Source organism: Mytilus californianus, unplaced genomic scaffold (assembly GCF_021869535.1).
Source record: "Mytilus californianus isolate M0D057914Y unplaced genomic scaffold, xbMytCali1.0.p SCAF_8, whole genome shotgun sequence".
NCBI lineage: Eukaryota > Metazoa > Mollusca > Bivalvia > Mytilida > Mytilidae > Mytilus > Mytilus californianus.
Window position 1 is genome coordinate 76,751,211 of NW_026262734.1, and position 25,086 is coordinate 76,776,296.

The 25,086-nt window shown below is 30.6% G+C and overlaps 1 protein-coding gene across 1 annotated transcript in view; it reads left to right on the forward strand.

Annotated features, from left to right (window-relative positions):
- Positions 1 to 25,086, forward strand: part of LOC127712630 (N-lysine methyltransferase KMT5A-A-like) — a 40,827-nt gene that overhangs the window by 12,779 nt on the left and 2,962 nt on the right. Inside the window, exons 2-7 of the mRNA XM_052219191.1 lie at positions 9,043 to 9,138; positions 10,792 to 10,961; positions 11,704 to 11,822; positions 13,789 to 13,879; positions 19,848 to 19,907; positions 23,013 to 23,203. Coding sequence (XP_052075151.1) covers positions 9,051 to 9,138; positions 10,792 to 10,961; positions 11,704 to 11,822; positions 13,789 to 13,879; positions 19,848 to 19,907; positions 23,013 to 23,203 — 719 coding nt within the window. The 5' untranslated portion in view covers positions 9,043 to 9,050. The remainder of the gene's footprint in view (positions 1 to 9,042; positions 9,139 to 10,791; positions 10,962 to 11,703; positions 11,823 to 13,788; positions 13,880 to 19,847; positions 19,908 to 23,012; positions 23,204 to 25,086) is intronic.

Consider the following 25,086-nt stretch of genomic DNA (forward strand, 5'->3'; position numbering starts at 1 on the left):
TCACCCCACCCCCTCATGTTTGAAAACTTGTAAACGGTCGAGATCCCCACCCCTTCACCATATACATTCTTGCACAGGACAATAAAACAAATCAAATGAAATATAGGGGAAGTCCATTGGTGTCATCCCCATCCCCCTTTTTGAAATGTTCTGGATCACCACACCTAAAGGTAAACCATATGATATTCCTGTTCGTCATTTCAAGAAGATTTGAATGACATGCAGGGTCAAACCCTAGGCGTCACTTATGCATATCACTTTACTAGACAAAACCAATTTGTACTGGAACTTGCCCAATGTCAGGCAACCATGGGAATGACGAATTATGGGAGCTTAAATTTGTTTGGGAGACTTCGTAACAGCATCCTGTTACAATTATTTCTTGTTTATTTTAATCTGCTGAGAGACCACCTTTACATATTATATTTATCAGTGTTTGTGCAAACAGAATTGTCTATTCAGTATTATTTTCCTCTCGCATGCATCACATCTTATTAATTACATGGATATAGGAAGATGTGGTATGAGTGCCAATGAGACAACTTTCCATCCAAGTTACAATTTATAAAAGTAAACCATTATAGGTCAAGGTACGGCCTTCAACACGGAGCATTGGCTCACACCGAACAGCAAGCTATAAAGGACCTCAAAAAATTACTAGTGTAAAACCATTCAAACGGAAAAACCAACGGTCTAATCTATATGAAAAAAAAAAAAATTTTGGCATATTTGTTTTCCTCTGAAATTACACATCTATAATTCTTACCCCAGATGCTTAGCCACATGAAGCATTTACCTCTTATTTGAGACATAGATAGTCTTTGTTTCTACAGAAGTGAGAAGAACATTGGAAGTCAGAATGTTCTGACTTATAAAAGTCTGAATGTTCTGACTTATAAAAGTCTGAATGTTCTGACTTATAAAAGTCTGAATGTTCTGACTTAATAAGGCCAGAAAGACTCAGAATGATCTGAAAATACTGACTTTTTTTAATGTTTAGAGTATTTTAGAATATGAATGCACTTGTCATGCTAGTACCATAAGAAACCCTGACAAGATTTTGTTCCCAAACAACAATTTTTAAAGATATTAAGAATAACAAGTGTACAATGGAACATAAATTACAAAGTTATAAGTGTTGTGAAAAAAGCTATTTAAAAAAAAATCAATAGATAGTTATCTTTCAACTTTTACATGTATTTAAAAAACAGTGAAAATATTATGGATTATATGTACGGCTTCTTGAAGGACAACAAAGTCACCATATTTGTATGTTTTTTCTCCTCAAATTTTTTTTAACATTATTAATGTCGGCTTTTTTCTTAACTAATTTTAAACATTCTTAATTATAATTAAATTTCCCCAACATTTTGCTTACAAACTCTTTAATTTCTCAAGTCAAATTGAAAGTTGTCTTCACAGATTCAATGTGTCTGAAAATGTTATATTGAAAAAACAATACTTTTATATCCTCAAATAAAATGGGTATACCATGAGTTTAATGGTCATGCAGATATGCAATCCAGGATGTTAACAATCAGAGTTTAGATTACAGTCATATAGTAATAGGCAGAGTTTTTCTTATATAATCAATAACCAGAGTAAAGATAATTGATTAATAGAGGTTTAGTTTAATATAAGTAATAAACAAAGCTAATTAATACACTTGCAATAACATACATGTAGTTAAATTAGTAAATACAGAATATTCATAAAAAATTCAGACAGAAATACTGTAATAGGTCAAGTCATTAGGGACGACATCAAAAGTTCAATATAGGATAAAAAACTTAATTCACATCACATAGTTTTTTCACTGACCCACCCACCCCTCCTCTTAACTTAATTTGGGAAAGATTGATTGACCAATATGGATTTATGTAAAATCGATTTTGGATAAACAAAACTTGCAGCAACTTTAACCCCACCCCCACCCCCAAACTATTTGATTTAAGTTTTTTTATCCTACATTGGTCTTTTGATGGCGTCCCTTAGAATGTGCTGACTTTGTACATGTTGTAGTGATAGTTATGGCACCCATACAACATATAGGAATCAGTCAAAAGGAGAGAAAAATTCCCGCAATTTGTCACATAGTGACATTTGTGAGTCGGAATAACAAAATATAGACTCATTAATCTCTCCATCTTTTCAAAAAACCAGATTTTATGCATATCCATTTAGTTTTTGACGGACTCTTTTAAGTCAGAACATGATTTGACCTGTTTAAAACAAAATACATTTAATATTGAATATACCAAATAAACTTTTTTATTGTCCTCATTATTGTGACTTATGGGGACTTTATTCTCTCTGTCTTTTATCTGGCTCACCCATACATTTTTAAATCAATATGACAATACTATACTTAAAAGTTGTAATAAGTTAAGTTTTGTTTGACTCTTTGAAGTCAGAACATGATTTGACCTGTTAAAGTCAGTTTACAGAACAAAATTTCCAATCAAAGCTAGGTGTACTTCCTTTAAGCCCTGCTTCTGAATCTGCCATTTTAGAGTTTATTATTTGACAAGTTTTTAGAAACAATTAAGTCAAATGGTTATTTATTTTAGGGGATCTTACATATATTTCCTGTGTCTTTTATCTGACGTTCCCATACATTCATTAAATAACATATGGCAATGCCCAGCTTATTTATTTCAATAAATTTATTTTAGTTTTGGACTGACTCTTTTAAGTCAGAACATGATTTGACCTGTTTAAAACAAAATACATTTAATATTGAATATACCAAGTAAACTTTTTTATAGTCCTCATTATTGTGACTTATGGCTACCTTATTTCCTCTGTCTTTTATCTGGCTCACCTATATATTTTTAAATCAATATGACCTAGACTTAAAAGTTGTAATAAGTTAAGTTTTGTTTGAATCTTTGAAGTCAGAACATGATTTGACCTGTTAAAGTCAGTTTACAGAACAAAATTTCCAATCAAAGCTAAGTGTACTTCCTTTAAGCCCTGCTTCTGAATCTGCCATTTTCGAGTTTATTATTTGATAAGTTTTTAGAAACAATTAAGTCAAATGGTTATTTATTTTAGGGGATCTTACATATATTTCCTGTGTCTTTTATCTGACGTTCCCATACATTCATTAAATAACATATGGCAATGCCCAGCTTATATATTTCAATAAATTTATTTTAGTTTTGGACTGACTCTTTTAAGTCAGAACATGATTTGACCTGTTTAAAACAAAATACATTTAATATTGAATATACCAAGTAAACTTTTTTATAGTCCTCATTATTGTGACTTATGGCTACCTTATTTCCTCTGTCTTTTATCTGGCTCACCTGTATATTTTTAAATCAATATGACAATACTAAACTTAAAAGTTGTAATAAGTTAAGTTTTGTTTGACTCTTTGAAGTCAGAACATGATTTGACATGTTAAAGTCAGTTTACAGAACAAAATTTCCAATCAAAACTGGTCTTTTTCTGTAAGCCCCCCCCTAATCTGAATCTGCTACTGTTGAGTTAATTAATTGATAAGTTTGTTTAGAAACAATTCAGTCAAATGGTTTTAAAATAATATTTTTTATAAATAAAAGTTCCATATGTTAACTTAACAGAAAAAAAAGTCATAAAAATGCAGAAATAGAATAAAATTTTAAGATAATTTGATGAAATTTGTAAACAAAATACATTTGAATATTAAATATACCAAATAAACTTTTTTATAGTCCTCATTATTGTGACTATTATTGGGTGTCTTTTATCTGATTTTCCCATACATTCTTAAATGCATATGACAATTCCAGACTTAAAAGTTGCAATAATTAGTAAAAGTATAGTTTTTGACTGACTCTTTGAAGTCAGAACATAATGTGACTTGTTCAAGTCAGTTTGCACAACAGGAGACACCTCAATGAAATATTAAGATATCAAATATATACCAAATTAACTTTTATATAGTTCTAAAAATTGTGACTTAATATTTGTGATCTTTTTTCCTACTTGTATCCATACATTCTAACAATCACATCACAATCATGACAATGCCCAACTGTTACAGTTGCAATCCATTTAGTGTTTGACAGACTCTTATAAGTCAGAACATGATTTGACCTGCTTGAGTCAGTTTACAGAACACAATTTCCAATCAAAGCTATGTGTTCTTCCTCTTAGTCCCCTTCTGAATCTGCCACTGTTGAGTTTATTAATTGATAAGTTTTAAGAAACAATTAAGTCAAATGGTTATTTATCTTAGAGGATCTTGCATGTATTTCGTGTGTATTTTATCTGACTTTTCCATACATATCATTAATATCATATGGCAATGCCTGACTTAAAAATTTCAATAAATTTAGTTTTTGACTGATATTTTTAAGTCAGAACATGATTTGACCTGTTTAAGTCAATTTGTCAGAACATAATTTGACCTGTTCAAGTCAGTTTGCAGAACAAAATTTCCAATTAAAGCTAGGTGTACTTCCTTTAAGCCCTGCTTCTGAATCTGCCATTTTTGAGTTTATTATTTGATAAATTTTTAGAAACAATTAAGTCAAATGGTTATTTATTTTAGGGGATCTTACATATATTTCCTATGTCTTTTATCTGACGTTCTCATACATTCATTAATATCATGTGGAAGTGTCCAACTTTAAAATTTCAATAAACTTAGTTTTGGACTGACTGTTTTAAGTCAGAACATGATTTGACCTGTTTAAAACAAAATACATTTAATATTGAATATACCAAATAAACTTTTTTATAGTCCTCATTATTGTGACTTTAGGGGACCTTATTTCCTCTGTCTTTTATCTGGCTTTCCCATACATTTTTAAATCAATACGACAATACTAGACTTAAAAGTTGTATTAATAAGTTTAGTTTTGACTGACTCTTTGAAAGCAGAGCATGATTTGACCTGTTAAAGTCAGTTTACAGAACAAAATTTCCAATCAAAGCTAGGTGTTCTTCCTCTAAGCCCCCCCCCCCCCCCCCCCCCCCCCTGTAAATATGAATCTGCTACTGTTGAGTTAATTAATTGATAAGTTTTTTTAGAAACAATTCAGCCAAATGGTTATTAAAATTTTATTTTTTTTGGCAACCACAAGTTCTATGTGTAAACTTAACAGAAAAGAAAAATGTCATGAAAATACAGAAATAAAATAAAATTTTAAGATAATTTGATGAAAATCTTTAAAAACAAAATGCATTTGATATTGAATATACCAAATAAACTTTTTTATAGTCCTCATTATTGTGACGTAAGGGGACCTTATTTCATCTGGCTTTTATCTGGCTTTCCCATACATTTTAAAATCAATATGAAAATCCTAGACTTAAAAAATGAAATAAGTTTAGTTTTGTTTGACTCTTTGAAGTCAGAACATGATTTGACCTGTTAAAGTCAGTTTACAGAACAAAATTTCCAATCAAAACTAGGTCTTCTTCCTCTAAGCCCCCCCCCTTTTTCCCTTTATCTGAATCTGCTACTGTTTAGTTAATTAATCATGTTAATTGATAAGTTTTTTTAGAAACAATTCAGTCAAATGGTCTTTAAAATAATATTTTTTACAACCAAAAGTTCCATGTGTTAACTTAACAGAAAAGAAAAAGTCATGAAAATACAGAAATAGAATAAAATTTTAAGATAATTTGATGAAATTTGTAAACAAAATACATTTGAATATTACATATACCAAACAAACTTTTTTATAGTCCTCATTATTGTGACTTTATTATTGGGTGTCTTTTATCTGTTTTTCCCATACATTCTTAAATGCATATGACAATGCCAGACTTAGAAGTTGCAATAATTAGTTAAAGTATAGTTTTTGACTGACTCTTTGAAGTCAGAACATAATTTGACCTGTTTAAAACAAAATACATTTAAATATTGAATATACCAAATAAACTTTTTTATATAATCCTCATTATTGTGACTTTAGGGGACCTTATTTCCTCTGTTTTTTATCTGGCTCTCCCATACATTTTTAAATCAATATGACAATACTAGACTTAAAAGTTGTAATAAGTTTAGTTTTGACCGACTCTTTGAGGTCAGAACATGATTTGACCTGTTAAAGTCAGTTTACAGAACAAAATTTCCAATCAAAGCTAGGTGTACTTCCTTTAATCCAAGAAAGTCCTTCCTTTCAGACTGCTTCTGAATCTGCCATTTTCGAGTTTATTATTTGATAAATTTTTAGAAACAATTAAGTCAAATGGTTATTTATTTTAGGGGATCTTAACATATATTTCCTGTGTCTTTTATCTGACGTTCCCATACATTCATTTAATATCATATGGCAATGCCCGGCTTAAATATTTCAATAAATTTATTTTAGTTTTGGACTGACTCTTTTAAGTCAGAACATGATTTGACCTGTTTAAAACAAAATACATTTAATATTGAATATACCAAATAAACTTTTTTATAGTCCTCATTATTGTGACTTATGGGGACCTAATTTCCTCAGTCTTTTATCTGGCTTACCTATACATTTTTAAATCAATATGACAATACTAGACTTAAAAGTTGTAATACGTTTAGTAAGTCAGAACATAATGTGACTTGTTTGAGTCAGTTTGCACAACAGTATTTACCTCAATGAAATATTAAAATAATAAATGTTTTGCTCTTAATACATTTAGCTTAAAGTGGATGAGAATATATCTTTTATCACATAGTCTTATCATGAATAAGTGTCTTGTTTTTCCTTGGAAGATTTGAAGTATTGTCATGTAATGTATCCAATATTGTATTTTGTAAATCTTTTGATATTCAGAAAATTGTATGATCCATTTTTTCTCACCTGGTTTTTCTTTGTATTTTGAAATAATTGAAAGTGATGAGATAAATATATTATGTTTAGATTCTGGAAAGGAGAAGGTATGATGTCAGATGAGCCCCACTTTTTAAAACTCTTTAATTCGAAACTAGTAATCACCATATTTTTATGGAGATTGATAACAAAGTGGTAGTAATGACTGCTTCAAATCAGAACAAAAATGACCTCTCGAAGTCAAAATGCATTAAAAAGGGGCATAAATCTTATTAGAATATGAAGATATTAAGTCACAATATTTTGTGCAAAATCTGACCTGTGGAAGTCATTTTATGATAAATTAAAGTCTGACATAAACTGACCGGTACAAGTCATATTCTGTTGAGTGCAAGAAGGGAGACAACACTTACATCAAATTATATCTGACCTATGGAAGTCATTTTATTCTGACTTGTTTATGTCAGAGCTCTGACTGTTTCTCGGCTGTTACAGTATTTGTTTGCTCCATTGTAGGGTTCAATCGCCGATTGTTTGCCAGGGATGGCTCTATGAACAAATTTAGTAGGCCACGTGTAGATTGCCGCTTTGGTTTGTTTATAATAAATCCATAAACCAGTACCGGAAATTGGCAGCGGGTACATCTGATAACCGATGTAAACACTTATTGGAAACAGTTGCGGTTCATCTAATTACCGATGTAAAAAAGTGTCGCAATATGCACTACAACGTCCGTTTTTACATCGGTCAAAGGGATCGGCACTAGCCTTCAAAATACTGATCCGAGCCTCATTTTGACCGACAGGACCGACCATTTTCGCGAACTCTGCAATCTTTTTTTTTTTGGTCTGTTTATAGGGAACTACTGGTGTAAGGTCAAGGATATTTGGTATGTAGTTGTATAAGCATTGGCATATCTCATTTCCATGGAGATTATTTGGCCCACCCCCTCAGTCATGGTCTATTGACTTTGAAACCTTTGCTTAGTTTACATGTATTAGTTTGTGATTAGGTCAGTTTAAGGGGAACTGTTAGTCAGTTAGTGGTAGGTCAATGATTATTGGTATGCAGTTGTATAAGCATTAGCACATCTCATTTCCATGGAGAATATTTGGTTCTTACCCCTCAGTCATGGTTCATGGACTTTGAAACTTTTGCTTAGTTTACATGTATTAGTTTGTGATTAGATCAGTTTAAGAAGAACACTAATGTTAAGTCAATGATATTTGGTATGCAAATTTATTGGCATTTGAAAGTTTCATTTCCATGGAGATAATATAGCCCCACCCCCTCATCATGGTTCATTGACTTTGAAATTTTTACATAGTTTACAAGTTAATGTTTGTGTTTAGGTTTGTGTAAAGGGAACAAATAATGTTAAGTCAATTGTATTTGGTATGCAGTTGTATTAGCATTGGCACATCTCATTTCCTTGGAGATTGTTTAGACCTTTACTTTCTGTCATGGTTCATTCACTTTGAATATTTGCATAACTTACATGTTTATTGTTAAAAGTATTGCTATTTTAATTTCAACATTTGTACTATCAAATGTATCAAAATAACAAATAGGCAAGACATATCTCTTTGTTAACAGTTTATTTAATGTTATTGTTATGCATATGAACATTGCAGCTTATCATCTGAGAATAAAATTATGTAAAACACCACAATTCTTTTTTTATCTTGTAAAACATCATTACATATATATATATTGACCAGAAAACAAACATCTTAAACAATTACAATGGCCAATAACATTGTATGTCACAGAGATGCTCAACTGTCAATCTAGTCATGCTAGTATTTATGTTCTCACTTACTTCTTTCTGCTTTGTTTCAACCAAAACAAAAGGATTAAAAAAAATAAGTTACCTTTCTAAGGTTTTCATCAGTATTCATTAACGGGACCAGTTGGTATTTCTTTTTTTAAAAGAACAGCCACATAATAATCATCTTTTAATTATTGGGCTGGTTAATTTAAAGTTGGTCTGGTGTGAGTTGTCATGGATTCATGTAAACATTAAACAACCTTATGTCTGATGGTTACATGCTAAAAGTTATTTCACTGTCATGACTGTATGATTAGCAAACATTACATTAATTCAAAAAAAAATTTAGTTAAGTATGATTAGAAACACACCAGGAACTACTTGTGTCTTTTAACATGTTTAAGACAATTGCTGGGGATGATGGTTGAATCAAGTAATTTGATCGATGAAACTGATTGGTTTTTTTTTCAAGACTTTCTTAGTTGTCTAGCGAGTATATGATATGTATTTTTTTTTCAGGTTTGAAAATGAGCGATTCTCAGTCACCCTTGGTTTCCACTCCTTCAAGAATAACTGACTACTTTCCACCAAGTCCAAAGACAAGTCAAGAAACTGGTAAGATATAATCTTGATTATCAAAATGAAAATTAAACCTATGTCTTCAATGTTAAAGTTCATATGTCAAGGTGCATATAAAAATTAAAGATACATCCCAAAATATGTTTGTACCTTTACATGCTTTACATGAGCCAAGGCTCCATGTTGAAGGCCGTACTTTGACCTATAACATGTATAATTGTTAACTTTTTATACATTGTTACTTGGATGGAGAGTTGTCTCATTGGCACTCATACAACATCTTCTTATTTATACATGTTATATTTAGTAAAAACAACTATTGAACTGCTGATCACTGTCAAGTATTTGCCGCTGTTCATTTACTAAGTAACTAACATCACTAACGTTACCTATTGTTTACATTGCCTATTGTATACGTAATGTTGCCTTGTGCGCAACATCTCATTACTTCAATACAATTTGTATGAACACAAGCCTTATTAATTCGAAGCGAAGTACTGACCACAAGATTCACGATAATCACAGCAAGGTATGCATGGTCATGATGGTAGTCTACTAAAAAACACCCAAAGGGTATCTTTTCTAAAAATCACTCATGCTGGTGTCGAGTAATTCACAGTGAAAATAGGGTGATTCATAGTGAAAACACATTGATTATACCACTCTGTCATTGAATATCTCTTGAATGTGTTGAGTGGTATTTGAGAACAAATTACCATCAATCTGCAGCATTCAGTCTGACAAGGCACCAAGAAGAATAATTAACACTCTCACCATGTGTGTGCTGTATAAGCATAACCTTACACTATTTAGAGAGATCATGGAAGTATTATATTGACAGAAACTACAATGATTTATTAGCACTTATTTAAAACCCAGGGAGCGCTGTAGAAAGATATTTCAAGATAATTAACATGTCATTAAATTGCATGCGGCATCGAAGATAAAACGTTTGAAGTCGGGTAGTAGTAGTTCCTGTCAATATGATACATGTACTTCCATGGAGAGATCAAAAGGCTTTGACATGTTTGAAATCGATCCATGTCCAAAAACAATGAAACTACAAATACAGTTATGATTTATCACAAAACAAATGTGTGTTAAGAATCACTTTAAGGTCTCCTTCCTAATAAAGGTAGGTTTTTTTGTAGATTGGATTTTTTTTTTATGTTAGAATCTGGAAAATATTGTGTTTTCACAAAGTTGGGTTTTAGTATTATACATGCACTTGACATGAACATCTGCAATTTGCACATTTAACAAGATTTCACATGTTTTATTTTAATTAATTCTGTCTTGTATATTGATGAAATATAAACATTGTAAAGTTAACAGTTACAACAATTGATATGTTGTTGAAAAGTCTCAAGGTTAAGTCCACCGAAAAACCCTTAACAAATCCCTTTTTTTTTCTAAGTATAAATTTATAATTAATCATCTTTTTAAAACAAATAAATTTTGATTTTTCCCCTTGAGGAAATGCAAAATTGTTTATATTTACTTTTGTTTTAATGAACATGCATGCAATTTTGTTATCCAACATACCTGTTCATCTGGTATTGTGTAAAGAAAAATCAGAAGGAAAAACAAAGACAAATATAAGATAAACAAAATAGTTGTATATTGTTGCCAACATGTGCTTTGTTGGGCTTATATGGATATGGTTTTATATGCATAATATTCTTTCAGAGGATAAGGATGAAAAATTCAAAGAAACCAAAACTAGCAAAATTGACATTTCCAATTCTTCAATATTATTGACCCCTGAACCCTCACCTGCCAAAGACAATGAAAAAGACCAAAAAGATAAAGTTGAAACAGACAGTAACTCTAGTACTGAACAACCTAAATGTAAACAGGTACTGTAATATTGCTATAGAAGGTTGTGTGTTAGATTTCTTGTATAGATATTGATGGTTAAGAAATTAAAATTTTCCTATCAATTCAATTGTCACAATTCCTTTGGCATGTTTGGTACATATTTTTTAAGTTACTTATCTGGTTTTCTAGATGCACCTTTTTTTTTAAGTTAAGTTCATTCGAGTTTTTTACAAAAAAAGAAAGTATTAATCTTAACAAAACATTAACTAGCAGGCTTTAGAATTTATCATAAAAGATCTAATTAATGACAATTTCACATAAACAGAGTTAATCATTTAGCTTTATTTTTCACTGGTTATCAGCAGTAAAAAAAGTTGTTTGTAAAGAAATTGAATAGTTCAGTCCAAGCAGAAAAAGACTTTCATTATTACAATTTATGAACAATTTCTTTTGCTTGATGGATTTCATGAAGTCACTAATTCCATTTGTAAATATAAGATTCATTATTGTTAAGTTTTACCCTTGTCAGTACATCTGTCAGTCCGTCTGAAACTTTATACACAATGCTTATTACCACCAAACACAGATAAAGTTCTAATTTGGGTGGCACCCTTTCTCCGTTCTTGAGTTATGTCCCTTTGTGAATTGAAAAATTTCAGAATTAGCAGTATATTTACATGCGGGGGCATCTGAGTCCCATGAGCACATTATTTATTTTTTTCAATACAGAGTGAACTATATATTCAATATGTATCCTAATCTATTGTTGGTATCTTCAAGGTTCTTTTAGAAAAATATGAAGAAAAAGATGCAGAAGAAGAAAAGCCTAATGGTGGACCAAAGAAATCAACAAAAACGGTGTCTACTTCACAGAATAAGAAGAAATCATCAAGGAAAAAGTTGGTTTAGATTTTCAAACCATTTTTCATTTAGATTCAATATTATTCGAAAAAATGAAATATTTTACAAAAGTAAAGAGAATAAAGTATTCTGATTACATGTAGGTGTTTAAAGTGAACCATTATTAAAGGTCCTTTTACAATATTAAAAGACTTGACTTACCTGAAGTCCTTTGACCAAAAAATGTACATTAACAGAATGTAAGTTTGTGGAGACTATAATTAAGTTCAGAAAAAAGGATAAGGTATGTTAAGGTCATAGTTTTAGGGCTTTATTTTGAATATAAATCCAATCCATCAAACAACCTCCCTCAGATGTTCCTATGTTTTTTGTCTTAAATATAAACACGAGGGCTTCAAATTTCTTGCCTTTAAATCCAAATCTGCAGAAACATCATAGTAACATTAGCATGATTAGGAATGACATTCCTACATTTAACATTTTTCAGATTAAAACACTTATAATTTATCAATAGAAATAACAGTGTGAAAGGCGTGAAGAATACCACTTTATTAGGGATCATAGATTTATTGTCGAGCCTTCAACTTTTGTCGAAAAGCGAGACATAGCGATCCTACATTCCGTCGTCGTCGGCGGCGTCCACAAATGTTCACTCTGTGGTTAAAGTTTTTGAAATTTGAATAACTTTGTTAAACTATCCTGGATTTCTACCAAACTTGGACAGAAGCTTGTTTATGATCATAAGATAGTATCCAGAAGTAAATTTTGTAAAAAAAATCCATTTTTTTCCGTATTTTACTTATAAATGGACTTAGTTTTTCTGCCAGGAAACATTACATTCACTCTGTGGTTAAAGTTTTTAAAATTTTAATAACTTTCTCAAACTATCCTGGATTTGTACCAAACTTGGACAGAAGCTTGTTTATGATTAAAAGCTAGTATCTAGAAGGAAATTTTGTTAAAATTTTGTTCCTTTTTTCCGTATTTTACTTATAAATGGACTTAGTTTTTCTTCCAGTTAACATTACATACAGTCTGCAGTTTAAGTTTTTAAAACATTTATAAGAATCATAAACTATCCTGGATTTTTACCAAACTTGGACAGAAGCTACTTACAATCAAAAGATACTATAGAGAGGAATATTTTTATTAATTTTTTTCCTCATTTTTGTTGAGCCTGCAATTAACAGCAAAAGTAGGCGAGACTCTGGGTTCCGCAGAACCCTTACAAATTTTTCTTATGAGGAAGCAGCGAGCATGCTTGGAGAATGCTTGGATGTATTTGAACAGACCAGATGTTTTCACAGGTGTTAATTGAGCTTGCTCTATAATGCTAGGCTTTCCTTTTTATAGAAGTGCTATAGATTTGATTGACGTGCTGTAGATTTGATTGACATCTAAATGGAACATGATAATAATTTTCACATAAACTGATGAGAAGAGCCTACTTAAAAAGCTCGGAGCATGCTCGGAGCTTCCTCGTAAGAATAAATCTATGATCCCTTATGAAATATCAGGGACCAAATAATGCCTCTTTTATGTGCACTTTTAGGTAGATTTCGCTTACATTTTTCCCTTTTTAGATCTTGGTGACAACACTATGTTTCTTGGTTATGGTAGATAATTGTAGATTATCAATGGCTTTTCAAACTAGAGAGTGTTTCTCAGCTTCAATCTTATGGAGAGTGACAGCCCCGAGATTTTTAGTCGAGAAACATCCTGAAGTTTGTAAGACCATTAATAATCTAGTTATCACGATTTCTTTAGGCTAAATCAATAACATCTTACATTCTCTTTCTTCAAGTCTGAAAAAAACCCATATCACTTGAGTAGTGTGATATGACAAATTATCTCTAAGTAAAAAAGAGGTCAAGCAAAATCGTAGAAAAAAAGAAATGATTTAAATTATAAAAAAAACAACTTATTTCATGATGAGTCCCTTGTACCAGTTCTCGTATTTGAACATGAAAAAAATATCCTGTATTCTCTGTCTTAATTTTACAGAAAGACAGCAGAGCCAAGTCTACAGAACAGCCTGTTGACAGACTTCTACCCTGTCAGACGTAGTAACAGGAGATGTAAATCTGAATTAGAGGTTTGTTTTTATAAATAATACAGTTTCAAGTCAGAATTGGTAAATTTTAATTTATATTTACACACTTTTTGCATTAAGTAGGCAAACTGATAAATAAATAATATACTAATATATGTCTTAAAACAAGTATGATTAATAATTGATTAATTTTCTAAGCTAAATAAGTTTTGAACTCTGTTGATTTTAAAATGACATACAATCATTTCATTATTGTTGTCTTTAAAAGTTCCAGAATGGTGCTTTTGGCAATATCTGGTTAAACTTTTGTATGATTTAGGTTCTTACTTTTTAATTTATATATTTGTGATTGTTGGTACTGAAAAATCAAGCCAAAATCCCCAAACCGTGCTTTAAACAAAATTTACCAACCACTGATTTGTTTATATTCCATATGAGCTGCTTCGGATAGCAAATGAATATCAATACATCTGTTAACCTATTTTGGGTTGGACAAATCTCTAAGTCTGTAACTGAAAATTGAGTTGATATGAGAACCCTACATAACAGACCAAAATTCATCTTTTATTACATATTTGAATGTTCTAAATCAATTAAAAGTCTTATACATGTACACTGACAAAAATATAGAGATTTCAAGAAATTTTATCCACTCAATTTACAGAAATTATTTCATTGGATATGTATCAGTTTGACAAACACTAATTTGGATCATTGAGAAGCTTAGATTTGTCTGTAATTGTATTTTTGAGCTGATTTCTAAAGAGTTAACTCCCTTAAGTGTTTTGTACCCCCTTAAATGAACTGATTTTGTATAGCTTTTATTCTAGTTTGTTTAAACAGCAACCACAAAAAGATTGAATCTAAAATTCAGCAAAATTTAACTATTATTAATAAGTTTCTATCCAATTTTATTGTAACATTTTGTGTGTAATATTTTATAACATATTGTTGAAATAATCATATACGGCAATAAAGAATATTGTTTATACCAACACAAATTGCCATTTATATTAATTAGTTTGGCAGGTGTTCTTGCAAATTTCATGTAATTAGAACAATTATTTATGACACCACCTGTATTCCTTAATAAACAAACAATGACACAATTATTCATACACATGTGAAGCCATTTGAGATCTAATTATAGAGTAATTGGTTCCTATTGTTCACATGTCATTAATTTCATACATGTAAATTTCACAATGTAAATTTCACAATTAATTTCATTTGAATATGGTAACTATGGCATGTAGTACTGCTAAAAGAGTTAGACTGAATAGAAAGACAATAGACTACTCAATAATGGACAGTGAGGGTTTGGTTGATGATGCTGTTGTGTCTTCAGAATTAGATAATTTAATGGTGATTTTTTTTAGACATAAACATGATAAAAAAATTCATTAGTTCACTTTTAACAAGTTCTGTAATCTTTTGGAATAGAACTATCTAAAGGACAGTTTGGCTTGACATTCTTTTTAAATCATATTATTTACATAGTGTATCATAGTTATCACACACCAAGGGAATTGTGCCTTATAACTTGTTTAACGTATAGTGATAAGAAATGCCATTATTGAAACTGAAATGAATACTGAAATGATATAAAATCTTTTGGCATATGATTATAAAACTAAAGAAAGTGTATTAAACAGTTAATAAGGATATTGGCAAAACACAACTATCAAGAGAGAGAACATTTAAATTCAAACACATTTGAAAATTTATATAAGAAAACTATAAGAATATATCAGGTAATACTTATACAAGTGTTTTTAAATAACTGATACAGGTAAATTATTTTGGTGTTAGAGTAATATCCCTTAGACATTGTCTTTCATTAATAGTTGTCTTTACTATTCATAAAAGTATAATTTCATGGACAACCAAAATCTTCTCTGTCTGTTATCTTCAAAATACTGCTATTTACAAGCTTTCAGGGAGCAATTTTTGAAGGCCTTCTGCAGTTACTTAACATCAGTGCGCAATAGATTTCTTTGTTTAGTTATTGAGATAAATGGTTGAACTAAATATTGCATCTGCAAGTAAATAAACTTGACTTGTATAAGGGATCATAGATTTATTCTTATGAGGAAGCTCCGAGCATGCTCTGAGGATGCTCAGAGCTTTTTCGGTAGGCTCTCCTCTGCAGTTTATGTGAAAATAATTATCATGATCCATTAAGATGTCAATCAAATCTACACCACTTCTATAATAAGGAAAGTAGAGCATTATAGAGGAAGCTCAATTAACACCTGTGTAAACATCTAATTTATTCAAATACATTTTGCCTGAAATTTTACAAAACTATAGAATAGATTAGAAATTCTTCAACAGTACTGTGTAATGCTTGGAAAAAAATCTCATGTCTCCACAAAAAGTGAAAGTCTTTAACAAAAAATATACAATTATTATATTTTTAAAATAATTATTTCTTTTTTTATAATAAAAAAAATTCTCAAATCTTATAATTAGATGATATGATTTAAATATAGTTTATATTATATAAAATGCTACATAAAGTTATCAAGACACAAACAACAGTCAGGGGGCGATACTAAACAAGTTATTTTTTTAGTTACTTATATTAATAGGTATTTTTTGTTTTTTTAAATTATTTGATATAATCTCAATTGTTATTTTAAATGTCAAAAGTGGACTAAATGTAGTTTTTAAGAATTTTTATATCATTTCATTAAGTAAAATTAAGTATTTATCCAACTTGAGATGAGTATAGAGAGATTACTTTAAAAATAGTGACAAAAATATTACTTTTATAAATTATTTTATATATCTTCGGAAAACTAAGCGAAAAGCTAAGCACAATTATTTAAGGAACATATGTAATTGTTTTTGATAAATATTTCAAATTATAAATAACTTCAAGTCTTAATTAAATCACAAGGTTCCATCCATTTATATTTGTTCATCTCTAAGATTTTGAAGGAAAATGTTATTTTAATAGCCCCAAGAGACCAATCTATGACCAAAAAGTGTGGCATCAGAAAGGCAATTAGTGTTTCAGGAGGATTTAAATAGTTTTATACTGCATGGGGAAAATAACCAGATGTGAAAATTTGTTAAAGCTTGTAAAACCTGTATGAATGGACACCTATAGAAATAATATTAACAGAAGTTACTTATTCATGATATATAAGTAATATTTGAAACAACCTTGTTTTCAATATAACTTGTATAGGTTATTTTGATTGATTGATTGTTGGTTGCTTAACGTCCAGTGGCAAATATTTCATGCATATTCAGGACGAGAACAAGTTCACAATAAATACAATAGGTAGGTTCTGTAATAGATTAAGGGATTAAGGTCGGAGAAATTTAGACTGCCACGGGAAATGAGGGAATATTGGATAGGGACAGAAATTTAGCCTTGCAACAGGTCACCTACGGACCCCTCAAAGAGTTGTTGCAAGGGTTCTTAACGTGCCAAGAGCGTGGCACTCTCTTTACACGAGGCATCAGATTTAACATCTCCATTCTGACCGGACGTGGCTGCAAATTTGTACATCCAGCACAGCCAAACGGACGCCCCACTTTAGCACGGGTTTTACTGCCGGTCGGAGGAAGACCAATGGTGACCATACTTCTATTCCCCAGTCACCCTTGGGGGCAGGTTATTTTGAAAATTACTAGTTTAAGTAATGCCCTCAACTAAACAATGGTATTTTTTTTTATAAAATAGCAAAGTTAGTTTTTTATATAAAATATTTTTGCAATTTTAGGGGACATGGCTACTAAAGCTTGTAAACAGAGAAAAAAAAAGGGGGATAGAATTTGGTTGGTTAATTCTGGTGATGTCTTCTTTCTTATATGCACTGAAAAATTATGTTGTTTTATTACTATAGTACAGGACAAGAAAAAACTTTACTCATGTCAAGTATTTCTTTATTTAAAACATAGATAAATTCTGCACATATTTTTGGAAAAATACCAATTAAACAAAGACTGATAGGGGGAAACAATTTTATATTAGATTTTCATTCAAGTACAGGTCAAGATAAAACTTCACTTCTTTATTTAAAATAAAACCAAATCTGCACAATTATAAAAAAAATGACAATTAAAGTGAGACGTACTAGAGGGAAAACAATGGTGGTTTTACCTCCTCAACCTTTCTTAGAGTAGCCATGATTTTTTTTATAAAAAACTAACTTTGCTATTTTATAAAATTATCATTGTTTTAATAGTTAGGGGCATTACTTAAAAAAGTAATTTTCAAAATTACTTATACAAGTTATATTGAAAACAAGGTTGTTTCAAATATTACTTATATATCATGAATAAGTAACTTCTGTTAATATTATTTCTATAGGTGTCCATTCATACAGGTTTTACAAGCTTTAACAAATTTTCACATCTGGTTATTTTCCCCATGCAGTATAAAACTATTTAAATCCTCCTGAAACACTAATTGCCTTTCTGATGCCACACTTCTTGGTCATAGATTGGTCTCTTGGGGCTATTAAAATAACATTTTCCTTTAAAATCTTATAGTTGAACAAATATAAATGGATGGAACTTTGTGATTTAATTAAGACTTGAAGTTATTTATAATTTGAAATCTTTATCAAAAACAATTACATATGTTCCTTAAATACATGTAATTGTAAGTATGCTTAGTTTTTCGAAGATGTATAAAATAATTTATAAAAGTAATATTTTTGTCATTTTTTTAAAGTAATCTCTCTATACTCATCTCAAGTTGGATAAATACTTAATTTTACTTAATGAAATGATGAAAAAATTCTTAAAAACTACATTTAGTCCACTTTTGACATTTAAAATAACTATTGAGTTTATATCAAATAATTTAAAAAAACAAAAAATACCTATTAACATATATTAAGTAACTAAACAAAATAACTTGTTTAGTATCGCCCCCTGACTGTTGTTTGTGTCTTGATAACTTTTATGTAGCATATTATATAATATAAACTATTTTTAAATCATATCATCTATTATAAGATTTGAGAATTTTTTTATTATAAAAAAAGAAATGATTAATAAATATAATAATTGTATATTTTTTGTTAAATGACTTTCACTTTTTTGTGGAGACTTGAGATTTCTTTCCAAGCATTACACAGTACTGTTGAAGAATTTCTTATCTTTTCTATAATTTGTAAAATGTCATGCAAAATGTATTTGAATAGATCAGTTGTTTACACAGGTGTTAATTGAGCTTCCTCTATAATGCTCAACTTTCCTTATTATAGAAGTGGTGTAGATTTGATTGACATCTTAATGGATCATGATAATTATTTTCACATAAACTGCAGAGAAGAGCCTACTGAAAAAGCTCCGAGCATCCTCCGAGCATGCTCGGAGCTTCCTCGTAAGAATAAATCTATGATCCCTAAGTATTACCCCAGACTAATAGAGTTGCAATTCTGATGATTTTATAGTTCCATGATATATGTATAAATACTACATACATGTGTACATGTATGACAACAAGTTGTGTATGTGTGGTTAGAGAGTAATACATTATCTATGGCTTTAAAAAAGGAGCTTCTCTGCTGTAATCTCTATCGAACAATGGTAGCTGAGATGAGACATCCTCAAATTTGGAGACTAAATACTCTGTTTAGCTCATGTCTTCATTGCAATCTTGTTCGACTTGACTGAGAAATTAAAAATCGGCTGTCAATCAAGAAGCTTGAGATGGAGAATTATCACTCTGAATAAAAGAAAAATTTTAAAATTAGTGATAATCATTTTAAGCAAGTTTGTTGCCATTTTTAATGGGCAAAAACATGACAAATACACAGAATGTGTTGAATATTTGTTGGTAGTAATGAAATATAAAGCAAAAAAAAAACCAAAAAAAAACCAGAAATATTTATCATACTGATATTATATATACATAACTGTGATTAAGAAAGAAACATCATAGCTAGTAAGTCTGTAATAGACAGGCATCATGGAAAATTGTGTACAAATAATTCTTTATGAAGGCAATGAAATATTTAATTTTATCATTTTTTTTCAGAAAGATAAACAGTGTGAGATAGAGGATAAAATTTTAAACAAAAAAGAAGAAGGTCTGAAGGTAACATAATTTAGCCAAAAATCTTTTTAAGATTTTACATGTTTAATGTCTTAAATACAAAATCTGCATTAGGTTCTCTAACTTTGGTCTTAATTATCACTTTTCCATTTGGAAATCATACCACAGAACCTGACAATTTAAAAAAAAAATGTATTGCAGGTTTCATGGTCATTGTTGTCCTCAATATGCATGAAAAAAATTTTCACTGGACTTTAAGCTAACCATCAATCAATATATCAGGGTTTGGAGAAAAAACATTTGATTTCAGTTATTACAACTAACTAAAAATTTCATAAATACATTATTTTGTGGTGTATTGCATTTACTGCACATTTTATATCATAAAATTTTGATTTTTCTCCATGTTTAATTCCTCACTATGAATTTGACATGAAGAACAGCAATAAAAGCTGCTGTTTTTTTGTCGAGCCTGCGACTTTTGTTGCAGAAAGCTCGACAAAGGGATAGTGATCCGGCGGCGGCTACGGCGGCGGCGGCGTTAGCTAACTTCTTAAAAGCTTTATATTTTAGAGGGTGGAAGACCTGGATGCTTCATACTTTGTATATGGATGCTTCATGTTACGAAGTTTCCGTCAGTCACATGTCCAATGTCCTTGACCTCATTTTCATGGTTCAGTGACTACTTGAAAAAAAAGTTAAGATTTCTTGTAATGTTAAATTCTCTCTTATTATAAGTAATAGGATAACTATATTTGGTATGTACGTACCTTGCAAGGTCCTCATGCCCGTCAGACAGTTTTTACTTGACCTCGACCTCATTTCATGGATCAGTGAACAAGGTTAAGTTTTCGTGGTCAAGTCCATATCTCAGATACTATAAGCAATAGGTCTAGTATATTCGGTGTATGGAAGGACTGTAAGGTGTACATGTCCAACTGGCAGGTGTCATCTGACCTTGACCTCATTTTCATGGTTCAGTGGTTATAGTTAAGTTTTTGTGTTTTGGTCTGTTTTTCTTATACTGTATGCAATAGGTTCTACTATATTTGGTGTATGGAAGGATTGTAAGGTGTACATGTCTAGCTGGCAGGTGTCATCTGACCTTGACCTCATTTTCATGGTTCAGTGGTTATAGTTGAGTTTTTGTGTTTTGGTCTGTTTTTCTTATACTGTATGCAATAGGTCTACAATATTTGGTGTATGGAATGATTGTAAGGTGTACATGTCTAGCTGGCAGGTGTCATCTGACCTTGACCTCATTTTCACGGTTCAGTGGTCAAAGTTAAGTTTTTGAGTTTTGGTCTTTTTTTCTAATACTGCATGCAATAGGTTTACTATATTTGGTGTATGGAATGATTGTAAGGTGTACATGTCTAGCTGGCAGGTGTCATCTGATCTTGACCTCATTTTCATGGTTCAGTGGTCAAAGTTAAGTTTTTGAAATTTGATCTTTTTTTCTAATACTATATGCAATAGTTCAACTACATTTGGTGTATGGAAATATTTTATCATCTATATGTCAGTCATGCAGGTTTTATTTGACCTTGACCTCATTTTCAAGGTTCATTGCTCAGTGTTAAGTTTTTGTGTTTTGGTCTGTTTTTCTTAAACTATAAGCAATAGGTCAACCATATTTGTTGTATGGAAGAATTGTTAGCTGTACATGCCTGCCTAGCATGGTTCATCTGACCTTGACCTCATTTTCATGGTTCATTGGTCAATGTTTAGTTTACTTGGTTAATGTTAAGTTTATGTGACAGTTGTAATAAAGCTTTATATTTAGGACTATCAACATAATATCAATGATTAGTAAAGAAGGCGAGACATTTCAGCGTCTGCACTCTTGTTTTGCTATGGTTCTTTTTATTTTTTATTTTGGTTTTTGATATCATGAATTTAACAATATATAGATATAAGAAGATGTGGTATGAGTGCCAATGAGACAACTCTCCATCCAAGTAAAAATTTATAAAAGTAAACCATTATAGGTCACAGTACGGTCTTCAACACGGAGCCTTGGCTCACACCGAACAGTAAGCTATAAAGAGCCCCAAAAAATTACTAGTGTAAAACCATTCAAACGGGAAAACCAACGGTCTAATCTATATAAAAAACGAGAAACACTTATGAACCACATCAACAAACGACAACTACTGAACATCAGATTCCTGACTTAGGACAGGTGCAAACAAATGCAGCGGGTTTAAACGTTTTAATGGTACCAAACCTTCACCCTTTTTCTGAAACAATAGTGTAACATCACAACATAGAAAGACACACTATAAAATATCAACTGAAATAGCTTAACTCAATCAAAGGACATATTAACACCATTGAACATACACTGAACAAATAAATTTGACCTATGACACAATGTAAATACAAAATAAATAAACTAAGGGAAGAATAATAAAGTAACATGTTATATCGGTAAGAAATGTTAAACAATTGAAGAAAAACAATATGCTCGAATAAAAATACCATCCATTTGCAATAACTTTAAACACAGGTAAATGAAAATAATTTTGTTGTTAGGTATACCTGTACAGTACCAATAGAGAAAGGAAATATTTTTACAAAATAAATAATTTTGAATACAAAATATCCATTCTTTTCTAAAATATTGATAAATTTTATCTTAAAGATGTTTGTTTAACTTTACTATGTAGATAATGCCCTGTCATTCTTTCTTGTTGTTCACTGTTATGCCTGGCACAAAAATAACAAGTTGCCTTCTATTGTACTGTGGATTCATTTATTTTCATGGGTTTCAATTTTCGTGGATGGAGGAAAACTTGCAATTTTGCAATTTGGTTGTTTTGATAATCTCTGCATACAAAGCTTATAGAAAATTTGCAATTGCAATTAGTTGAACATTTGAATTTGTGGGTCACTCGTGCCCACGAAATCCAGGAAAATTGGTATCCAACGAATAATAATGAATCCACAGTACTATAATAGGGTCAAGGTGTATAAAAGGTTTTGAAATTGAATTTTTAACACAAAATCCTAGCCAAATTATGCAAAGATGATGATCAAAATACATGTACTTGCAATTGTTTCTTTTATGTTCAAACGAATTTTTCATTTATACTTGAAAGTATATCATCAACTTTAACTGAGGTTTTCCATCAAATATTGTAGGTTGAAGAAATTGAAAACAAAGGTCGTGGGGTGATTGCCAGTAAAGATTTCTTCCGTGGCGACTTTGTTGTGGAATATGCTGGTAACCTAATTAGTCAGAAGATTGCAAAACAGAAAGAGTTGGACTATGGCAAAGACCCCAGTATTGGTTGTTACATGTATTACTTCACTCATAAAACTATTAATTACTGGTACGTTATAAATGTTTGGGAGTAAAAGGAGATATGGAGTATATATATCATTAAGGCAGAAACAAACAACCTTGAATTAAACACAAAAGACACTGAGAAGACAATACTGTAGAATTATTGTGAGAATTTTATTAATGCCAATAATATGACTAGGGGAGTATCACAATAATAAGAATTTGCATTGTGTAATTTGACGTACATTTGTACGCAGCTTTTCCTATAATTGCAATAATTATTCTTACATTTTTGTCGGTTATGTCGAAATTGCAATAGTAAATGCATGCAATAATTCTGAATTTACAGTATATAACCTAAGTCTTTCGATATAACACAGGTGAAATACAGCATATGTTAATCTCTATATAACAAGTCAAGAAACAACAACTTATGAGGCATATAATCTAGAAGTAAGGTTGAATAATTTATAAAAAAACTCAATCTTTTTAAAATTTTGATCAATGCTATAACAAATGATGACTTGGAAATTCAACAAAAATATTTCTTATGTGCGTTGAAAAAAGTTTGAATAAAGTTACTGTTCCATGAGATGACATGTTACTTCTCATCTTATGATAATTTGACAAAGAATTATATTCAAAATTATGAAAAAATTAAAATAACAAGAATATTGAACTCCAAGGAAAATTCAAAACCGAAAGTCCCTTAGCAAACGGCAAAATTAAAATCTCAAACACATGACTTGGTTCAGGCATTTCCTTATGGTGGATTAAACCTGGTTTTATAGCTAGCTAAACCTCTCACTTTGACAGTGTCATAAAATTCCATTATATTGACATAGTGTTTCCTGCAGGAGGTTTTGGCGTGGTATGGCGCCCTGCAGTGTTTTCTTGATGCCCTGCCCTTTTTAGGAAAAAAATTTGGCGCCATGCCCCTTTTCCTTCACATTTTACAATCCCGCCGTAATTAAATATCGGTTCTGCAATTCATTTTTTAGCAAGACCATTTCGAGTTATTTCCCTTGGAACAAAATCAAAATTTTAATGGCCAACATTTACAAGTTTTGAAGCGACAGAGTACAAATATGATTCACAATTGAATCTGATAGGGACAACATTGATTTGTACTTCTACGAATTTAAAATGCAGACAATTTAAAAGGGAACCAAGCATTTGTTTGAGTTACATGTATAATTTTATGATGCATGGGATGAACTTACCACTGATTACGTAAACAATCCGATGTTTGTTTATATTTTCTATTTACACTGTTCGGTAGGTCGAGACTTCGGATTGTGTGAGAATTTACATCGGCTTTCATACTGTTGTTATCTTAATAAAACTAAAGTTAAGAATATAGCTCATAATAGTTTTGAGTAGTACGAAAAATCAACAACATTTCAATAAAAAAAAATCACAAATGGAAAAAAGACGAAAAGCACAAGAATATGTATAGTAAGGCTTGCTATATAAATCTTTGAATATTCTAAATTATTTGTACAGTTATGAGCCAAGGTAACTTTGATTGGTATAAACATGCGAGATCTAAAAGGTTACATGTGGCACTTCTTTTGTGCATCTAAAATGCAATACATAATTTTGCATATATGCTCTTGGTCATGCAAAGTCCACTTTCACAACACATCCTTAGACAATCAGTCTCAGTAATCCAGTATTAAAGTTTATAACTGGAGTTATTGATTGAAATGAGGCAGTTGCGGAATGAACATGATCAAGATTCTATTAGCTGTCAGAGTTAAGAAGTGATAATTTTATAACAAAAAGGAATTAAATTAACAAATTAATATACACATCTTTATTTCTTACCCATAAATATGAAACACTGGTATGTTCTATTAAATCCCTATCCATTACAGTGCCTTTATATCTATGTAAAGAGTGTCCTAAAAGTGTAGTCCTCCATGC